Source organism: Haliotis asinina, chromosome 4 (genome assembly GCF_037392515.1).
Source record: "Haliotis asinina isolate JCU_RB_2024 chromosome 4, JCU_Hal_asi_v2, whole genome shotgun sequence".
NCBI lineage: Eukaryota > Metazoa > Mollusca > Gastropoda > Lepetellida > Haliotidae > Haliotis > Haliotis asinina.
In genome coordinates this window covers 69773548-69793413 of record NC_090283.1, presented here as the reverse complement: position 1 = coordinate 69793413, position 19866 = coordinate 69773548, and the positions used below count along the sequence as shown (strand labels likewise).

The following is a 19866-nucleotide window of genomic DNA, read 5'->3' as shown; positions in this document are numbered from 1 at the left end:
ATTCAGGTCAAGCTCATTTGTCTTACCCTTTCGGACAACGGCCGCTTGACCCCAGGCTTACATTTTCTGACAATTCAGAAACATTTACCCACACGAAACGACACTGGCAGTGTGACGAGTGTGGCAAGAGTTTCACCAATCCTAGCAACAAGAAGTACCACATGGAGGCTGTGCATGGAATAGGGAACGTCAAGGCATATGTCTGTGTTTGTGGGAAGGTGTACAAGTACCCCCGCGGACTCTTTGGTCATAGGAAGAAATGTGCCATGGCGATGCAACATGCAAATAATATATAATCAGGTGTTTAAAGTAGTAATATACTTTATTTGATTCTGTAGGGCACAGTTGGCTAGCCTAGTGGTTAAAATGTTTGGACATAATCTGAAGGACCAGGTTTCATTCCCGTCAAAATGTGTGAAGCCCATTTCTGGTGTTCTCAGCTGTGATAATGCTGGAAATTTGTTATCATCTTTGTAAATTCATACTCGCATGCTCATTATACAGTGAAAGTCTGTATATATTTGAGTCTGGACTAGACAATCCAGTGATCAACATCATGAGAATCAGTCTATGCTGTTGGGATATGATGACGTGTGAACCAAGTCATGGTGCCTGACCACCATCAGTCACCTTTTACATTAAGGATGGGTTGGTTAGAAACAATTCTAACTCGATCTTCACAGGTTAGTGTCAGACACAATGTGGGTTGTCATGGAAACATTAGTTCTTTGTGCGCTGGGTTCAGCTGTAAACTTTAGGAAACATTAATTCACTTTTGAATTCTTTTCTGTATTAAGATGGAAGTACAAGGTCATGGTGTTTGGAGATGGGGCAGTGGGGTAGCCTAGTGGTTTATGCGTTTGCTCGTCTCACTGAAGACCCCAGTTTGATTCCCCAAATGGGTACAGTGTCTGAAGGCCATTGTGTTACTGGAATGTTGCTTAGAGCAGCATACAACCATACTCACTCACTCACTGTTTGCAGTTTTGGGACGTATATTAGCATTCCAACAATCATTTCAAGTTTATGGATTTTAACTGTGGGGATTTGGCATTTGTTGGCATTTGTTTTGTTAGCTTATCGAGATAATTGTGGCTCTCTCATCCTAACGAGGTTCCCAGTTCACAACTGGGCAAACTGGGACACATAGTCACAGTACTTTGTCCAAGAGTACTGCATGTCGTACCAGCAAATAGCTGTTCACATATTCATGTGGCCACCATCTGGTCATATACCAACAGATTCATGGGTTCTTTTAAGTACACCAGGTTGTGTCCTGTACACTAGGGGTTGTGACAACACGGAAAGAGTCTCCACACAAAGCTGACTCCAAGGCTTTTACACCCTGTCACAGGTGGACACAATCCTGAACCTCAACCTCGCTGGATCACTAGCCCGGTAGTTAAGCTAAGAGGCTCGAAGTTCATTTACTGAAAATTTCAGTTCAGGTTGGATGTGATGAGCCAAAGCCATTAGTCCATAAGTGAAAAGTGAAAATCAGGATGGACTGTTTGTTTCCTCCAAAGATCCTGCTGTTACAGTAGCTGTTTTTTGAGTTCATTGTGTACACATTTATTTTACTGACTTTCACTGTTTTTTTTCAAAACTTTTTCATACATTGAATTGTTTGCACACTAAACCTAAACATAATGATCCATTTGAATTTGCAGTTGTTAAGCTTGTCAGAATGTGTTTCACTGATTTTAAGAATCCAGTCAAGAGGCAGACGCCTATCAAGTCATATAGTCAGCGATCTTCGAAAATAAACTAATATAATACTTTGTACATTTAACATGACTGTAAGATAAATGTGTTATATGCTTCTCCCTCGGGTAATACGAGAGGATGTATGCCTCTTTGTAGTAGTGTTACCTGTGCTACCGGTCCTGGTAACAGTGTTAGATTTGGGTGAAATTTTGAGTGGGTCAAAATTGATGAAAATAATGTTTCTGGACTCCCTTCAATGTGAAGTAGATGGGCAGATGTTAGAAAGAGGGGATCCTCACTGAATTTGATGAGTCAAAACACTCCAAAACCCTCTCTTGAGCCAACACGGTGGTAAAGCTGCCGCAACGAGGCGCATATCAAATTGTATTTCCTATGAGAGACGTCAAAACTTATATTGTCCTATGCATGCCCAGAAAAAACATTATCTATTGTTTGCAACTTTGATATGAATATCATGACCATTATCAATCATTTTTTCTATCAAACATCAATTGTATTTCCAATACCTGGATATCTGCCAATATTGTGGAGCACAATAGTGCAGTGGTAAGCCGTCTGCCTATCACACTGAAGGCCTGGGTTCAATCCCCAGTGGAGGCACCTAGGTTCAGGTCACAAAATTGGCACATTTGTGCAGTATCCTTGGACAAGATACTTACATTCAGCTCACCAGGCGGTAAAATGGGTACCCATGGCGATATGCTGGCAATGTGAGTGATTAGTTCTTTGTGCCTAACAGGCAGCATGGCTGTATGATCCCCAGGGATTTGAAAACATATCAGAAAGTATGATAGCGTCTCATGACCAGGGATAGTAATATGCGTAGCTCGGTAAGCAGGCAATGTGCTGGATATGAGCGCCATATAAGGAGACTATTACTATTATTATTTTTTTATTATTACCTATTACTATTATTATTTGTTATTATTACAAGTGAATAGGTTGGTGCAAGATTCCTATTGAACCAGAAAGATGTTTCTGGGAGGTAATGTTCTCAGAATGTCAATATATTTGAGTCTCTTCAAAGGTAGCAAGAACCAGTGTGCAGTTTTTCAGTATGGTAAGAATATTTACTTCTCACAGTGTTGCTGATGACCTTGGATACCTACCTGAAATGTTGATGATGCCAAGATGTAAGGCATCAACTCACCTGTTTCAGAACAGTGGATATTTACCATTATATGATATAACATTATATGGTATAACATTATATGATGTAACATTATATGGTATAACATTATATGATCATATAATATAGACTTCCATTTTGTGGAAACTGGTGGCAGAATGGGTTAGACCACTGGCTTTGTGTCCCTGCAGTTACATGTTTGGGTTTGGGAATGAGGGTAAGAATCTTAGAGGATACCCAACCTATATATCCAGTGATGATGACACCTGTCAACCATGCCAGTGAGCCTGACCACCCAGTCCCAGTAGTCACCTGTTACCACAAGCATAGGTCACTGTTGAACAATTATAACCAGAATCTTGACAGATTTTATGAGTTTGGATGTAAACACAGAGTGAGTGAAGTTACTGTTTGCCATGCTGTCCGAACCAGAAAGTTACACAAAATTACCCGGGAAAACACAAGCAATAAACAAGAACACATGATGTAATAAGTTATCTGAGATCACAAACTTGAGGTTCTGGAAACTTATGAGCCCAAGGATCCACACACACATCATACATGTTAAACTCAAAAAACCACTGAGAAAGATGTTGCTATGAAAGTCACCTTTAAGTCGAGTTGTATCTGTGTATTTTATAAGCATGCAGGAAGCATGAAAAATGACTCTTGTTTAGAGAAATTTTTGGTTGAAGTAACTTTCCAAATCTCAAAACCTTTTTTGTTGATTGCAGGTTTGGGACTGATTCCAAGCCAGACTATATCAGGGGCAGATATCCAGGCGATATCGGGGGCAGATATCCACGCAGACTTTGGGAAAATATATGGAAGTTCATTTACTAAGAATTTTGACGAATACCTTTCCCTGCCGCTTGGTGAAAGTACTTCGTTGAAAAGACTTTGGCAGTGTGAACATTGCGGCAAAACCTTCACAAATTCCAATAACAAAAAGTTTCACATTGAGGCCGTCCATGGAACTAAGACATACACTTGTGTTTGTGGGAAGCAGTATAAATATCCATGTAACTTGATCCGACACAGGAATGACTGCTCTGTGGCCAAGCAAGCTGCCAGTCAATCCCACAGTGTACAGCAGTAGTGGTCATATAAGAGGTAAATGTCTCTGTGAGTTGTATCAGATGGTTTTCTACGACTGGATGTGTGAGGAGAGCAGGCAGCCTTCTGTCTACGCCTGGCCAGAGGTTTGCAAATGGCTACATTTAATCAGTCTGAAGTTTATCATTCCAGTTTAGACAGTTTACTGGTGACAAGACTCTGTAATACTAATACTGTCCAAATGTTGAAAAATATATAGGAATGAATTGGTGCTCAGGAATAATGTGCAACACACACACACACACTCACTCACTCACTGTTCCCATGCAGGTCTGGTTCAGTTGTGGTCTTCCGCAACCCATGCTTGTCGTGAAAGGTGATGAACGGGATCGGGTGGTCGGGCTTGCTGACTTGGTTGACACGTCATCTTATCCCATCTGTGAAGATTGATGCCCACAGTGTTTATCACTGTGTGGTCCAGACTCAGTTATTTACAGATCACCGTCATATAGCTGGAGAATTGCAGAGTGTGGCATTAAGCAAGAGACATCTGCCACTTTAATGCTTCCCTACCCCCTCAGTCAATCGAAAAGGTTATGTACAGGTGAAGCTGTCTAAACCGGCACTCATTGGGACTGAAGAAATAAAACGGATTAGACAAAGTGCTGGATTGTAGAGCTGATGGCAAATGTACAAGCCATGGATGGAGCTGAGATTTTATGCCAGTGTTGACAACTTGCCAGATTGGACAGATACCGGTTTTGACAGCTTCCACTGTATTACTGCCCTGATGCAATGCAAAGAGCAACAAGTGTTTGACTTGTATACCACTGAGGAATTCCAGAAGATGCTGAATGCTGATCGTCTCTAATTGGATAGATCACAGTCTCATGTAATACCACTGAAGGTCTGGGTTAGAATGTTGGCCTACAGTAACTCATGCTTGTCGTAAGGAGAGACTAACTTAATTGGGTTGGGTGATCACGCATGCCCTGTGACTACTGCGGCCATGAGTAAAACACTTTATTAATGTTGTCTGTGGGCTAGTTTATTGAAGCAGTCTTGTTTAGGCAAAGGAATATGTGGACTGTGCCTTGAAACTAACTTGTCATCTATTCCAGATGTATAAGAACGGCTGTATAGTTCTTCCTCTGCTGTTATCACATGCCACTAAATCTGAAAGACTAGTACCAGTATGCTGGTTTAAAGATACAAATCTGGTGTTCCATGTATTTTCTATGATGTTCCTATGTTCTTATGCTGAAGCACTGTCTCCATACTGGCTTGTCGGATTCAAACTGTGATAGTTTCAAACAAATGAAATTTGATTTGCCACACGCACCCTCCCATCCAAATCCCTGTTCCCAACAAACAGCCATTGTGGTAGACACATCCTATGTCTGGAGAAGGCACGTGACATTGGTAGATGGTACTTCTTTCCCTGCCTAAGTCTCTAGCTGAAAGAGACAAAAAATGGCTGGCAGGTTTGCATAGATGTCTGGGTCTCTGTTATGCTGTCTGTGTGCATGCGTGCATATGTGGTTGTTCGGCAATATGGCAATGCACTTCCACCTCTTGTTGTTTACAGGTTTCGGAATCAGATGGAATGAAAGGTCCAGCAACCACAGTTACAGTGACACGTACAGAGGAGAAGATTCTGGAACTATGTTGTCTTCACAGCAGGTCCTGCCTTTTCTCAGCAAAACGATGCAAATATTTCCTGATGATTTCTCCATGGACTCCAACAAGAAAGGGCTGTATGTGTGCGAACACTGTGGAAAGACATTCACACGACCTCAGAACAAGCAGATCCATGAGGAAAGCGTCCACGGCAACACAACATATTCCTGCGTCTGTGGGAAAGTGTACCGACATCCCAGAGCCTTGCAGAGACATAAGAAGACATGTTCAACATGTCAGTCATGACATGGTGATGTAAATGGAAGCCTTTGTGAGTATGGGGAAACAGATAGAGACATACAGAGAAACATGTTCACTGATGACAGCATCTGGTGTTTGGTGGAAACATTGATGACACGAGTAGTAGATGTCTGACTCACCGGTACAAGAAATATGGATGAAATTGTCCACAATGCTTTGTTGCAGACCTGTGAAGATCAGAGAATTCATCTTCAGCAACCCATTTTTGTCATAAGAGACAGTTAACAGGATTGTAGAGTCAGGTTCGCTGACTTGTCGCTGACTTGTCATCATATCACAAATGCATAGATTTATGCCAATCTCATGACTGTCTAGTCCAGACTCAAATATCTACAGCCTGCCATCATATAGCTGGATTATTGCTGAGTGTGGGGTTCAACAAACAAACATACAAACAAAAAGCATGGTTGCAGCACAGTTTCATGCAAAACAACACAGAACATTGCAGATGTTGATAGGTATTGTTTCCAAAATAGCCTGTACATTTCAAACTGAACCATTTATCAGGTAAAGGGGGCGGTGGGGTAGCCTAGTGGTTAAAGTGTTTGCTCATCATGCCAAAAACCCATGTTCGGTTAGCTACATGGGTACAATGTGTTAAGCCCATTTGTGTAACCTGTCATGACATTGCTGGAATATTGCTAAAAGCAACATGAAACCATATTCACTCACTCACTTTCTGGTAAAGTCCATCTTACATTTGAGTGAAATGTTTGTGTTGTTTTACGAAAACATGAGGGATACATTCATGTGATTTGGGAAAAATGAATACACTTCCTCATCTGTTGCATACATTAAGATCAAAATATCAGAAAAAATACAGAATTGTTTATTTTGTACGAAAGCCTAGTGCTGCCACTTTTGTAGCACAAAATATTTTTTCAAAGACAGTTCTCGTTACTTCAAATATTTACTCGTAACTTCGAGTATTTTTTCGTTATTTCAATAATTTTCTCGTAACTTCGAGTATTTTCTCATTATTTCAAATATTTTTTCATTGCTTCGATTAATTTCTGGTTACTTCGAGAATTTTCAGTCAAAAACTTGAAATTTCGAATATTTTCTCGTTACTTCAAGTTTCTTTAAAAAACGTGAAATTTCGAGTATTTTCTCGTTGCTTCAAGTTTCAGTCAAAAACTTGAAATTTCGAATATTTACTCGTTGCTTCAAGTTTCTTTCAAAAACTTGAAATTTCGAGTATTTTCTCGTTGCTTCAAGTTTCAGTCAAAAACTTGAAATTTCGAATATTTACTCGTTGCTTCAAGTTTCTTTCAAAAACTTGAAATTTCGAGTATTTACTCGTTGCTTCAAGTTTCTTTCAAAAACTTGAAATTTCGAGTATTTTCTCGTTGCTTCAAGTTTCAGTCAAAAACTTGAAATTTCGAGTATTTTCTCGTTTTCAAGTTTCAGTCAAAAACTTGAAATTTTGAATATTTACTCGTTGCTTCAAGTTTCAGTCAAAAACTTGAAATTTCGAGTATTTTCTCGTTGCTTCAAGTTTCTTTCAAAACCTTGAAATTTCCAATATTTACTCGTTGCTTCAAGTTTCTTTCAAAAACTTGAAATTTCGAATATTTACTCATTGCTTCAAGTTTCAGTCAAAAACTTGAAATTTCGAATATTTTCTCGTTGCTTCGATTTTATTTTCCTTAATTTCTAAGTTTGATGAAGCTAGCATGTATATTTTAGGAGATCTACCCCGATCAAGATGACATCCTCATAGTCACACACACCCTACATCTACACCCTACACCACCCGAGTTTCAGTGGTCATAAAACAAACTTTCAGTTCAATAGGGAGGATGCGCACCCTTGCAACCGCGGTATCTTCCCATGAAGCAGACCTCACAAAAGACAGACCGCTTAAAAAACACACTTTAGGGTTGTTTGCATAAGGCTTAATTAAGCTGATAATAATAACATGTGCCCAGATATGGAAACTATACTTTGTTTTAATTCATGTAATGAATTATGATTTTTATATTAAGACTTTTTATATTAAAAGTGCTTGAGAACATTCTCAGCTTCTCAAGCAACTCAGTTCTCGACTACTTTTCACTCTAATTACAAGTAAAGTAAGAAAGATGGAAATGTGTTGTTACTATACTCTGTAGTGACTGGTAGAAGAACAAACAGAATTTGATATCATTTGAAAAGGCACAGTGTGTCATATATTTGGATAATTTGAGAGTGAGTGGTTGATAATCACATTTCATGAGAAAAATACATGTACAGGTAGAGGGATTCACACTGAAATATTTTGTTGAAAATGATACTCGTTGTTGTTCGACAAGTGGTGGGCATATTAGTAAAACATGGAATTCGTCACATATGGCTTGTTTACAAACATTACAAAGTCGGCTTTCTTTCAAACCATTCAGACAGCGCCCTGTTTCCATTGGTAACCTATGATTTGTTGTCCTAAATTTTCTCAGTGAAATTCTACTTTGTAAGGTTAATTTAAGATAAGGTTCTGGAATAACTTCAAGTTCATACATTGTGGAATGAAATCCTTTTGATGATTGAGTATTGCTTGAATTCCAAGATTGAACAGACTGTATACTATGTACTGACTCCAAGTGAACTCATTAATGGAATAGGGGTGGAGAGCATGGCTGAGCTAACTAGTGTACTAACTGAATTTATCTTACAGGAGGTCTGTCATTTTGGAGTGAACCGCAAAAAAGACTGAATTTTTGACTGAAACTTGAAGCAACGAGAAAATACTCGAAATTTCAAGTTTTTGACTGAAACTTGAAGTAACGAGAAAATTCTCGAAGTAACGAGAAATTAATCGAAGCAACAAAAAAAAATTGAAATAACGAGAAAATACTCGAAATTTCAAGTTTTTGAGAGAAACTTGAAGTAACGAGAAAATTCTCGAAGTAACGAGAAATTAATCGAAGCAACGAAAAAATATTTGAAATAACGAGAAAATACTCGAAGTTACGAGAAAATCATTGAAATAACGAGAAAATACTCGAAGCAACGAGTAAATAATTGAAGTAACGAGAATTGTCTTTGAAAAAATATATCTTATGCTACAAAAGTGGCAGCATTAGGCTTTCATAATTTTGCTATACATTTTGTGAAATGAATCCAGTATGCTGAGCTGTCCAGAGGTTTGATATTATATGGAAACATTCACTCACTGTTGTCAGACATGTTCACTTCATACCCCATCAAGATCTTACGTGTGTTACTTGTTCCAAGACATTTTACAAAACAAAAAGAACAGAAATCATGTTATCCTTGAATTTTGAAAACAAAACACAACAGAAGTTGATGTAATCCCTTTTTATTTAATCTAATTTACCTCAGTGTTTCTTGGTGCTCACTGTAAAATGTTTTTAAAAAGAAGACTGTTTTTAAACATGTAAACATCAAAGGCCCATATCCTGCCCTTTCAAACCAACACTGAATGAACTTAGGTTTCTACCTAACTATGAACTTCCAGCATTAAATCTGCTCTCAAACTCCAGACCAGTTTTATTTCTTGTTTTACAGATATTTGTCATTCACAAATTGTAAAGGCAGGAGAGAAAACAATAATTTAAAAAATTACCAAAGTTATATTCCTTTGAAACACTAAAAGTATTTTAGCTTTGGTGATTCATGAAGTGTATATGGGGCAGAAAAGAATGAAAAAATATTGTTTTTGTAAGTTTATTTTTTTGGCCAATAAGTAGGAAAAATTACTTTTTATTTATTTTATTTATTATTCTTGAAATAATTTGACCAGCGGATAGATATGTGAAGCAAGAAATAAAACTGGTGTGGCCTAACCAAGAGTTAAAAAGAACATTTCAAGCCAGTTTACTGATATTATAGAATCCATTTAGAATAATGAGAGCTAAGTGGCTTTGCTATTGTTACCAGATTGGACATTTGACAAGTGCATGAGAACAGGGTTATTCTGCAGAGGTTATGGTTAAAGGGAAGGAGGATGGACGAGGGGGAAGGGGGGATTTTAGGGATGTCAATTTCTGTAACAACAGGAACATGTCATTTTAGATTAAATGAAGAAGTAAAAATATCCCATAACGTTTTGCTCATCAAATAACAAAAGTTCACTCCCATAAATTCTCCTATGGCATTTTACATGTGGCATTTCTCAATGCCATTTAGTGAGGTGGGGTCGCCTAGTGGTTGATGCCTTCACTCGTCATGCTGAAGACCAAGGTTTGATTGCCCGCATGGGTACAATGACCTATTTCTTGTGTCCCCTCTGCGATATTGTTGAAATATTGCTAAAATCGGTGTAAAACAACACTCATTCACTCACTCACGCTAAGGAGTTCCATAATTGTTACAAGATGTTTAAACATTGAATCATGATATCAATGATGATTTAAATAATCAAGTATGATCAGTGTATAAACGGGAATGATCTAGGAGAGAGCTTTCAGTGTATCATGCCATGAATAGATAAGTATTCATTAAAAACTGAAACATCTCATTAATGTCAAGTTATGAAGATGATACATCAAGCCATTCAGTATTCATACAAAACTATTGAAACCTACTTGTAGTAGGTAGTCTCTTTTCTGAAATTTGTTTTGTGCAATGTCAAAAGTATAATTTTTACTGATCTTTTTGATAGTGTGAAATATACTGGACAAAACAAGTTAGGGATAATGATATTTTTGTGATTGATATTTTATCAGTGTGTCAATGAATAAAAGATCATTATTCATGATTTCAAAATATACATATATCCCCAACTATTTTTGTCCAGTGTATTAAAGTGTGACAAGGAGTGGAAACCATGACAACAGTTGTTCGTCCAGTCCTGTGGAGTATATGGTTTCTTCTTGACCACTCACTCACTCTGAAAACTGTTGTACCAGTAATTTAATTAGGCATCAGTCAAAGATGCTTTTTCAAGTTTTCATTTTCATTTTCATTATGTTCATATAATATCATATGAAACTAATAAATTGCATTGTTTTATAGTGTAAATGAATGTGACTTTTTATGTCATTTTGAGTGCATCATTTCATTAGTATCATAAATAAAATGTTTTTTTTAAGATGTGATTTTCATGTTCATGGAAAACTTGTGTTATTATAGCATCCCTCAGTCTGGGCCTAAGTACTGAGTGTCTCTGCGGTTCCCCATCAGTCAGATAGATTATGCCTATCCCTGATGTGAGTGGAAACTGCTAGTGGGAAATGGGGTATCCCAGCGGTTGAAGTGTTCGCTCATCTCAAGACCCGAGTTCAATTCCTCACGTGCATATGATACAATGTGTAAAGTCCATTTCTTGTGTCCCAGCCATGACATTGCTAAAAGCACCCGTGAAGGTCGGGGCTAGAAAAGGCCTTCAGCAACCCATGTTTGCCATAAAAGACCACTCTGGTTGTCGGGCTGGCCGACTTGGTTGACACATGTCATCGGTTCTCAGTTGCGCAGATCGATATTCTCGGTGTTGATCACTGGATTGTCTGGTCTGACTCGAATATTTACAAATCGCCTACACATAGCTGGAATATTGCGGAGTGCGGCGTAAAACAAAACTCACATTGCTTAAAACAGCTTATCAACCTGGATCGCATAAGCCGGTCGTGTGAGAGGTCGTATCACATGGTTACACGATATAATCCCTGATGTGTATTGTACGTCCCCGGTATAGTTTTTAAACCAAGGTTTTGAAATAACTTTGTCTTCTAACACAGATTGTAAAATATCACATTATTGGAAATTCCAATATATTGTGGCGACACCTGGTTTGGAACCTGCAAACTTTTGCTCTGAAATTTAGCGGTTTCCCCCATTAGTCTACAAAAGATCGCTGTGAAGAATGAGATCTTTCGTCAGTATGAACCATGTGTAGCTCACATGACGGGTACTGCTGGCAGCGCACGTGCAATACGTGGAATGCACGAGCTTTTCATGAAAATCGGCCAGGTCACGGTCATGTGATGTCAACGCAATCGCTATACCGTGTACCCCATGGAGACCTATTATAAGGCACCGGGACCCAGTGATATTGATCGCTATGTATTAATATACAAGATAGTTTACACAAAAACGGTTGATAAGTTTACAAGAGACTGTGAACCCAGAGAGTCGGGGCATCCCTCCTCACAGGGTTCACAATCTCTTGTAAATCCTATCAGGCATGGCTTCCTACACGTTTACCATACTCGCTCACACTTGCTGCTGGTTGGGTAGCCTTGTGGTTAAATCGTTCGCTCGTCATGCCGAAGGCCCAAGTTTGATTCATTAGATGGGTACAGTGTGTGAAGCCCAGTTCTGGTGTGCCCCGAGGTGATATTGCTAGAATATTGCTAAAAGCTGTGTAAAACCATTCTCTCATTCGCTTAGTCTCTCACTCGCACATTTCTGTTAGGTGATTGGTCTAAGATCTGGCATAACAGTGCCAAATAGATGCTAAGTACTTAATCCTGTATGCTATCTCTGTTATCAACCTCTTCTTTTGAATAAACAACTAATTTTCATCTGTTGACAGTGTTGTCCAAACATCTCATGTATATCACCCAAAATTACTTTTGATGTAATGTCAACAACGTAAGAATCGATGTCGAAGAGTGGCATGTACAAAATAAGGAAGGTACATATCCATAAAAATAGTCCTCATAATCTACCCAACTTCAAGAATGCCGATCAAAGAAGTCAAATAGATGCTTGCAGTCTTGTTATCCACTGGCATGCTGCTATATAACGGTATACTCACAGCATAGAGGGAGGTAACTCGTGAGATCTTTTGAAACTGTATCAGAATCGCATGCTCCCCGAGCGAGGACCGTGTGAAACAACTCAAACGGACAGAGGCCTGTGACGGGTGTGATTGGATGAAATAGTGCAAGATGTTTATGGGTTTTAAAAGCACATCCCTCCATTAATTAAAACTGACCACAGTTTTAAGTATTTAATGATGTCATTTATATCCCCATGACTTTTGCTTATGTGTGCACAGATATTTTCAAGTAGGTCACATTTGGTGCGGAATGGAGGGTTGATATGTTCCATTTCCTGTGCTCGAAAAATTCGCCATACAAGTTGGACAGAATTTGTGTTTTGTTTGTAGTTTAAGGGCCATACTGTACCCCTATGTACATGGAATGGCTGTTGATAGCATGGATAACTTTTAAAATAAAATACAGGCTTACAAATTAAGTCTCTGGGTAAACATTTGGTGTGGCGTAACCTGCTTCAGACTTGAACGTGGAATATATATGTATGTATATTGCAGTTCATTATTGTTTGGGTTCCAGTCCACATTTGCATTGTGGGCATGACAAAGGGAATGAGGGGTGGGTGGATCATAATGTGATTCACCACCAACCGCAAATCTCGCGGGGTAGTGGTGATAGGAGGGGACAATATTAGATACCGTAACCTTCTTGTTAAACCGTTCGTTTGCCGAAGACCAGGTTCGATTATCCAAAAGCATAAAGTGTGTGAGGCCAATCTCTGGGACCCCTTTCGCAATAATGCTGGAATATTGCCAGAAGCGGTGTAAAACCCAACTCAATCAAGTCGCTGTAAAATTGAACTCACTCTCTAGTGGTGATAAATGACTAGCCTTTGAAATTGTGTTGGGACAGCAGCAAACTACATTTACAACGAACACATCAAGTCACCCAATCATTCTGGACATTGTAGACCTCTGCAACGATGTTTCTGCTGATCAATCTGACACCGTCCTCTGCTATTTGCCACGTTAAGTCAGCAAAGCATTGAACACACAGGCTGATGCTGTAGATAAAGTAGCTCTTGATAATCCCTTATATCCACTGATAACCCCGTATAGTAACTTCTAACGGCGGCAGCCCGTGTCCAAATCGGTACGAAATCGCCCCAAATCGGCCTGGTTTAGAGCCAGGTGACTATACTTTATTATTCCCGGTACACAAGGCAGCACGACTAATCAGCACATTACAGCACATTACAGCACATTACAGCACATTAGACCTCTTTGTGCAACTGAAAGCCTGCGCTTCCCTGTACCTACTGTTTGTGAATACTGTGGTGTTGTTGATTGTATATTTCTAAACTTAGAGACTGCCTTATCTACTCATAAGGCTGTTCTGGTTTTTGTTCAGCTGTCTATTAGAACCAGTCGTTTACTTTATCTGCTTACTGGTTGTGGTTTTCTTTAGAACACATGCTTGCCACAAAGGGCGACTCTGCTTGACGTAAAAGACGACTAACGGGATCACGTGGTCTGGTTCACTAACTTGGTTGACACAGGTCATCGGTTCTCAGTACCGCAGGTCGATGCCCTTGCTGCTGATCACTGGATTATCTGGTCTAGACTCGATTATTTACAGACCGTCACCATATAGCTGAAATATTGATAAGTACGGCGTAAAACTGAACACACTCCACCACCACCATCCCCATCATATCATAGTCGCATCGGAAGAAGGACTTGCGGAAAGCGACCAGTGATTACATATCCGTTCAATATTCTCAGACCAAGCCGACATCGTTCCGACCTGTCACAGACCTTCGTTGTCGTGACCACAAGACCTCACATACCTCAGCACTGTTCTTATTCATTATCACCGGAGAGCAAGCGTTCAGTATTTACGGAAGCCGACTTTGAACGGTATCTCTTTGTGACGTCATTTCTGGTAGTATTCAAGATGCGTGCAATATTGTTGTTTTATCTGTGTTTGATTATTGCTTGTTTGGTGTTTAACGCCACGCTGTATTCAAGTTATACCCGTTACTTCTTGGAAGCGACACCTAGGTGTTTCCATGCTGAAGAAGCGGTAGGATTGCCCAGTGGTTAAAGCGTTTGTGCTGCACACCGGGGTTCGTATCCCCATATCGGTACAATATGCGAAGCCTATTTCTGGTGAACCCCGCCGTGATGTTGCTTGACTATTGATAAAAGAGGTATAAGACTAAAGTTACTCACTAACTCAGTGACCTGGCAAGGGAGATAACTGACTTTGCATGTCATCCTACCGCAGCGAAGTCTTATTTTAAAATACCCAGACACAAATTCTCATTTATTGTGTATTGTATCCAATGCGTATAAGTACATTTTGATATGAAACACTAATATATGATATCACATCATTATCTGTTACAACACGAGGCGGTGGAATAGCCGAGTGGCTAAAGTCTTCGTTCTTCACGTTAAATACTAGTGTTCGATTCCCACATATGCACATTGTATGAAGCCCTTATCTGGTGTCCCCCGCCGTGCTATTGCTGGATTGTTGCTTAAGGCGGCGTTAAACCATACCCACTCACTCAATCAATCACTCAATTACAATGCATATCACGATGTACGATATCATCCTTCCAGACCATGTCGATTAACGCTAATATATTGTGCCATACTGTCGTGAAAATGTTTATGCATTGAAACGGACGAGAATAGAATTGCGACGTAAAACCTCACTCACTCACTCACTCACTTATTCATTCATTCACACACCCTTAAAATGATGTAACGCCGTTACAATGTACTCCAATGACCTCGCAGTTTCTTACATCACATACGGATATCGCGCTTAAATTACTTGATTGTCATCAAGCCAATTAGGTATTTCAGAGAATTATCACATCGTCAATGTCATTCAAAATCGCAACATCCGGCATTTGATACGTATAGCACGTGATCACATAAAACAGCATAACATCAGCCCATAATCACATGACCACATGGTTAAATGGCATTTAAGGTCACATGTACCCATCAGAGTTTTATAATATCGCAGATCACAGTCTAATGTCAAACGAGTGACATCACATACTCTCAGGCTTATAATGACAGCACAAATATAAATCCGGTTTAAATTTGAACCTGGTTTATCACATCCACATGGTGATGGTGAGTGAGTCAAGTTTTACACCGCTTTCAGCAGTATTCCAGCAATATCATGGCAGAGGACATCAGAAATGGGCTTCACACATATTGTGTCCATGTGGGGAATCGAACCCGGGTCTTCCACATGACGAACGAACTCTTTGACCCCACCGCCTTAACATGGCAACAATTTCAGATTTAAGACTTTTCATTGATGTGAAGGCTCAATACTGCTCCATAGTGTATATATTTCACCAGCAGGGGTGGTGGAGTAGTCCAGTGGTTAAAGCCTTCAGTTATCACGTCGAAGACGCGGGTTCGATTCCCCACATGGGTACACTGGGTTATATTGCTAAGAGTTCTCGTCAAGCTAACTCTTACTCACTCTCACCGACATGTATTTCTTAATGATATCACACTTTTGTATTTCACTCATCGCTGTCCGCCAGCTGAGACAAACACTGCAGACTCAAGTGGGGTCTCGCCTGGCTGTTGCACTTGCAGAGGCGCTCAGATGTTTCCGCCCACTTCCGAATGCAGCCGAGTTAAACACAAAATAATAGTTCCATTATTTTCCTCCGATATCATATCCCCATCAATGTCATTATAACAAATATGTGGTCAAATATTTATGAATTAGAGGAGTGGAAACTATAACAGGAGAATCACGTGGCTATATCAGAATTACAACATCTTCCAAGCATCAAAATGGATTTCCCCATACCTGCACTTATTCGCATACCGATGTCAAGCCTTGTATTACTACTCACGATGACTTCGCACTTATTTGAAAGTTTCTTTTATATAAAATATTTTGATATTTCCCAGCCTGAACGGAAAGTTTGAACATTCCAGAGACCCTCTGTATGACGCGAAATGATGACACACACGTAGTAAACAGAACGGTGTAGTGATTATTATGAAAAACTGACCAATCACGAGGCGTGGATACCTTGGTCAGCATCTTCTCCCATGTACTCGAGGGGGAACAAGATGTCATGTGTCCAAGCTGTTTCCCTCGATCGTCTGTCGTGACTTAAAACGCCCGTCACGTGATGTATGTCACGTGACCAATGTAATATGATATGCAGACCGTCAACGCGAAGGAATATCCACTCTTCACTATCACACTTACACACTCCGACCGGTGTGAAGGAAAAATATTTGTAAGAAGCATATGAATGGACACCAGGTGTTCACGCACATGTAACAACTTTAAATGTCAGTTAGATATGCAGACTGATTTATACTAGTATTTGTCAACCTACAATTAGTTTAGATTCCGTCAAGTTTGTAAATGTTTTCTATTGTAAGCTAACACTGTACATTGATTCGAATATTAAGAAACAGAACTCGTCTTGTTGGCGTAGAGCTGATACGGTATGAAACAAGAAGCAGACGATTGGATATCTCACTGCGAAATACACAGAGGATATTAAACGACCTTCCGTTTAACACCGTTTTGATTAAACGAGTTAATGTTTTGGTATCAAACGAACGAAAGCGAGTTTGATACTAATAATCTTTAAGGAAGCGAGTTTAGTATTGTCTGTCTGTCTGTCTGTCTATGTAAAGTAATTGTTTGAATTGACAGATAGAAAATTGATGATACATTTTGAAAAAGACCTTTTGGTTGTCTCTTAGGAAACGGACATTGAAATCCAGTTTTGATCTTCAAGTGAGTAAGTGAGCGGACATTGATAAACCGAGTACCAGCAAAGTTGTCGCTATTCTCGGTGAGTGATCATCAGCGACGGGAACCATTAGAACAAACATCTATTTGGTGTGTCCATTATTGTTCCCATTTTGTGTACATGAGTGAGTGAGATTAGCTTTGCTTTTTAGAAATGTTCCAGCAATATCACGGTTGGGGTACACCAGAAATGGGATCCACACATTGTACCCATTTGGGGAATCGAACCCAGGTCTTCGGCGTGACGAGCGAACGCTTTAACCACTACCTACCCCACGCCATTGTGATATTTTCCCTTTCGAGAATCCACGATTGCCTTGGGTTTTCTTTCGTAAAAATGCATGACTTAATACATTCATGCTGGTTTCGTTTGGCTGCTTACACACAGAACAATACAGCGTTCGCTGCTTGAAAGATATTTAACACCCTTCCCCAGTAGGCAAGAACGCTGATATCACTCAAAGACAGCTTCCCAGGAAATACGCACAGTGGTCTTTTGTAGTATAAATGAAATGTCTAGACCTGAATATTTCAAACTTAAATTGTTCATGAAATTACCTTGCAGAATAATGAGTCATGAAACGGATCGGATGACTCGCTATGTATTAACCGTCTTAAACGCTGCAACTCAAACGATGACACCCTTTCGTTGTGTTAGAAGCATGATTGTCAATGAGCATCAGAGGAGTTTCTGAACTTTATTTTTGATAATAAAGTGTTTGACTTGCATATTCCATTTGTCTTCAAATGAAGACGAATTGCAAAATAATATGAAAAAGTAAAAAGTCTGTTGCATGTTTATGTCCATGTTTGGGTGGGTTTTTTTTGTTTTTTTTGTTTGTTGTTTATTTGGTTTGGTTTGTTAGGAGGAGGGAGGTGGGGGGAGTTGGTTTTTGTTGTTTTGCTGTTGGTTTTGGTTGTTGTTGTTGGGGGTAATTCTGTTGGAAGCGTAACGGTTCACTCTAAATGATACTGGGCATTCAAACCTTTCGCCCATGGAGTGAGAATCACATGTGCACAAAGTCTGTGAAATAAACTACCAGTACCACAAAGCTCTGACACGCTGAAAGGTCTTTAGCAATCAGGCCAAGCATCGTTTAAACTGCATTCAGAAAATATGTACATGTCTCTAAGCGTCTTAAGAAAATCAGACTGTAAAAAGTCTGGGAGAAAGTGAAAGATCAATCGATCGATTTCGAAGCGGCTTCAGATTCTGACATACCCAAGGGAGACAACTCTGCAGTGTAAAATCCGCCGCCAAAAGACACCAGACCAACATCGCTTCCTTGTACACCTATACAATCGTAGATATATCGCATGTGTGTCAATATAAGAACAGGGAATATGATATTGCGACGTAAAAGATTCTCTTCTCAATTTGTAATCACCTGAACGTGATATCAGAGCTGAGCAAAGGTTCCAGTTTCTTATTATGTGGAGATATTGTTCACGTACTAAAATCGTTTTCAGAGATATCTGGTACTAACTAGTGGGATGGAAAAAATTCCTCCGTTTGAACTTATTGTAGAAAGCTGTAGTTATTCACCCGCTGGTGTATAAATGCCTATTGTACCAATAAACAACGAGCAATTTAAATCCGATCAGCTAAAGACATTTATGTTCGATATCCACGATTATCAAAACATTTGTTGTGTAAATGAGCTTCCTCAATATTTAAAAAATTATATTTGCTTGTTTCAGGTATTGCAATTTAGACTAACCGTGGACTAGCCTTGGACTAATCGTGTAAAGGGACAAGTATTCTGATATTTCTAATGGCATTGTATTACGGGACGATGAATGGCATGTATTTTGTGTGTGAAGCATAATCTAGTATCAGGAATACTAAGAAACATTTTAGTAACACTTCTCCACAATTATGATTTTATGTCTAGTCTACAAAGTGAAAAGATGGGTATGATAAAGATGTGTGTGTATTCTGACATCATGTAAACAGACAGACAGACAGACATTTTATTCAGTAATAGGCCAGTGGCCCAAAATACAAACATAGGTATAATTAGAATTTACATGCGTTTATCTAAATACATCAGAATCTCTTATTTTCCCAACATTATATAAAAATAGGCATAAGTTTTTTATAACATCTATATTTTTTGAAGTCATAATGTTTATAAAACTGTGTTGTGATATAGGGTGTTTCAAGTATTTATCCAGAAACTTTTTTCTTATGTCTAGGTAGGCTTTACAATAAAGTAAAACATGTATTTCATCTTCAATTACATACAAATTCATTTGATAGCAGAAGTGACAGAATCTTGAATCATAAGGGATATTGTTGTATCTGCCAGTCTCAGAACAAAGTTTATATTTGCCGCATCTAAATTTTGTTAAAGAATTTCTCAAATATGGGGCAATATCTATAGAGGGATAGGATTCGACATTCAAGGTGGACTTAAAGAGTATATAATTAGAACACTTGGTTGTATTATGTAGCGATGAGAACCAGTCTTGTGAAAGATTATCAGATAGTCTTTGTTTAAAAACAGACATGAAGACATC

At 39.1% G+C, this 19866-nt stretch overlaps 1 protein-coding gene across 2 annotated transcripts in view; it reads left to right on the top strand.

Moving 5' to 3' along the window:
• The window catches only part of LOC137281833 (uncharacterized), a 45651-nt gene extending 38991 nt beyond the window's left edge, over positions 1-6660 (top strand). The window contains exons 2-3 of one of the 2 annotated variants that reach the window (XM_067813464.1): positions 3592-3970; positions 5502-6660. In XM_067813464.1, coding sequence (XP_067669565.1) covers positions 3592-3956 — 365 coding nt within the window. In that variant the 3' untranslated portion in view covers positions 3957-3970; positions 5502-6660. The remainder of the gene's footprint in view (positions 1-3591; positions 3971-5501) is intronic. The other variant, XM_067813467.1, reaches the window with a different exon arrangement.
• Positions 6661-19866: the final 13206 nt, after the last annotated feature.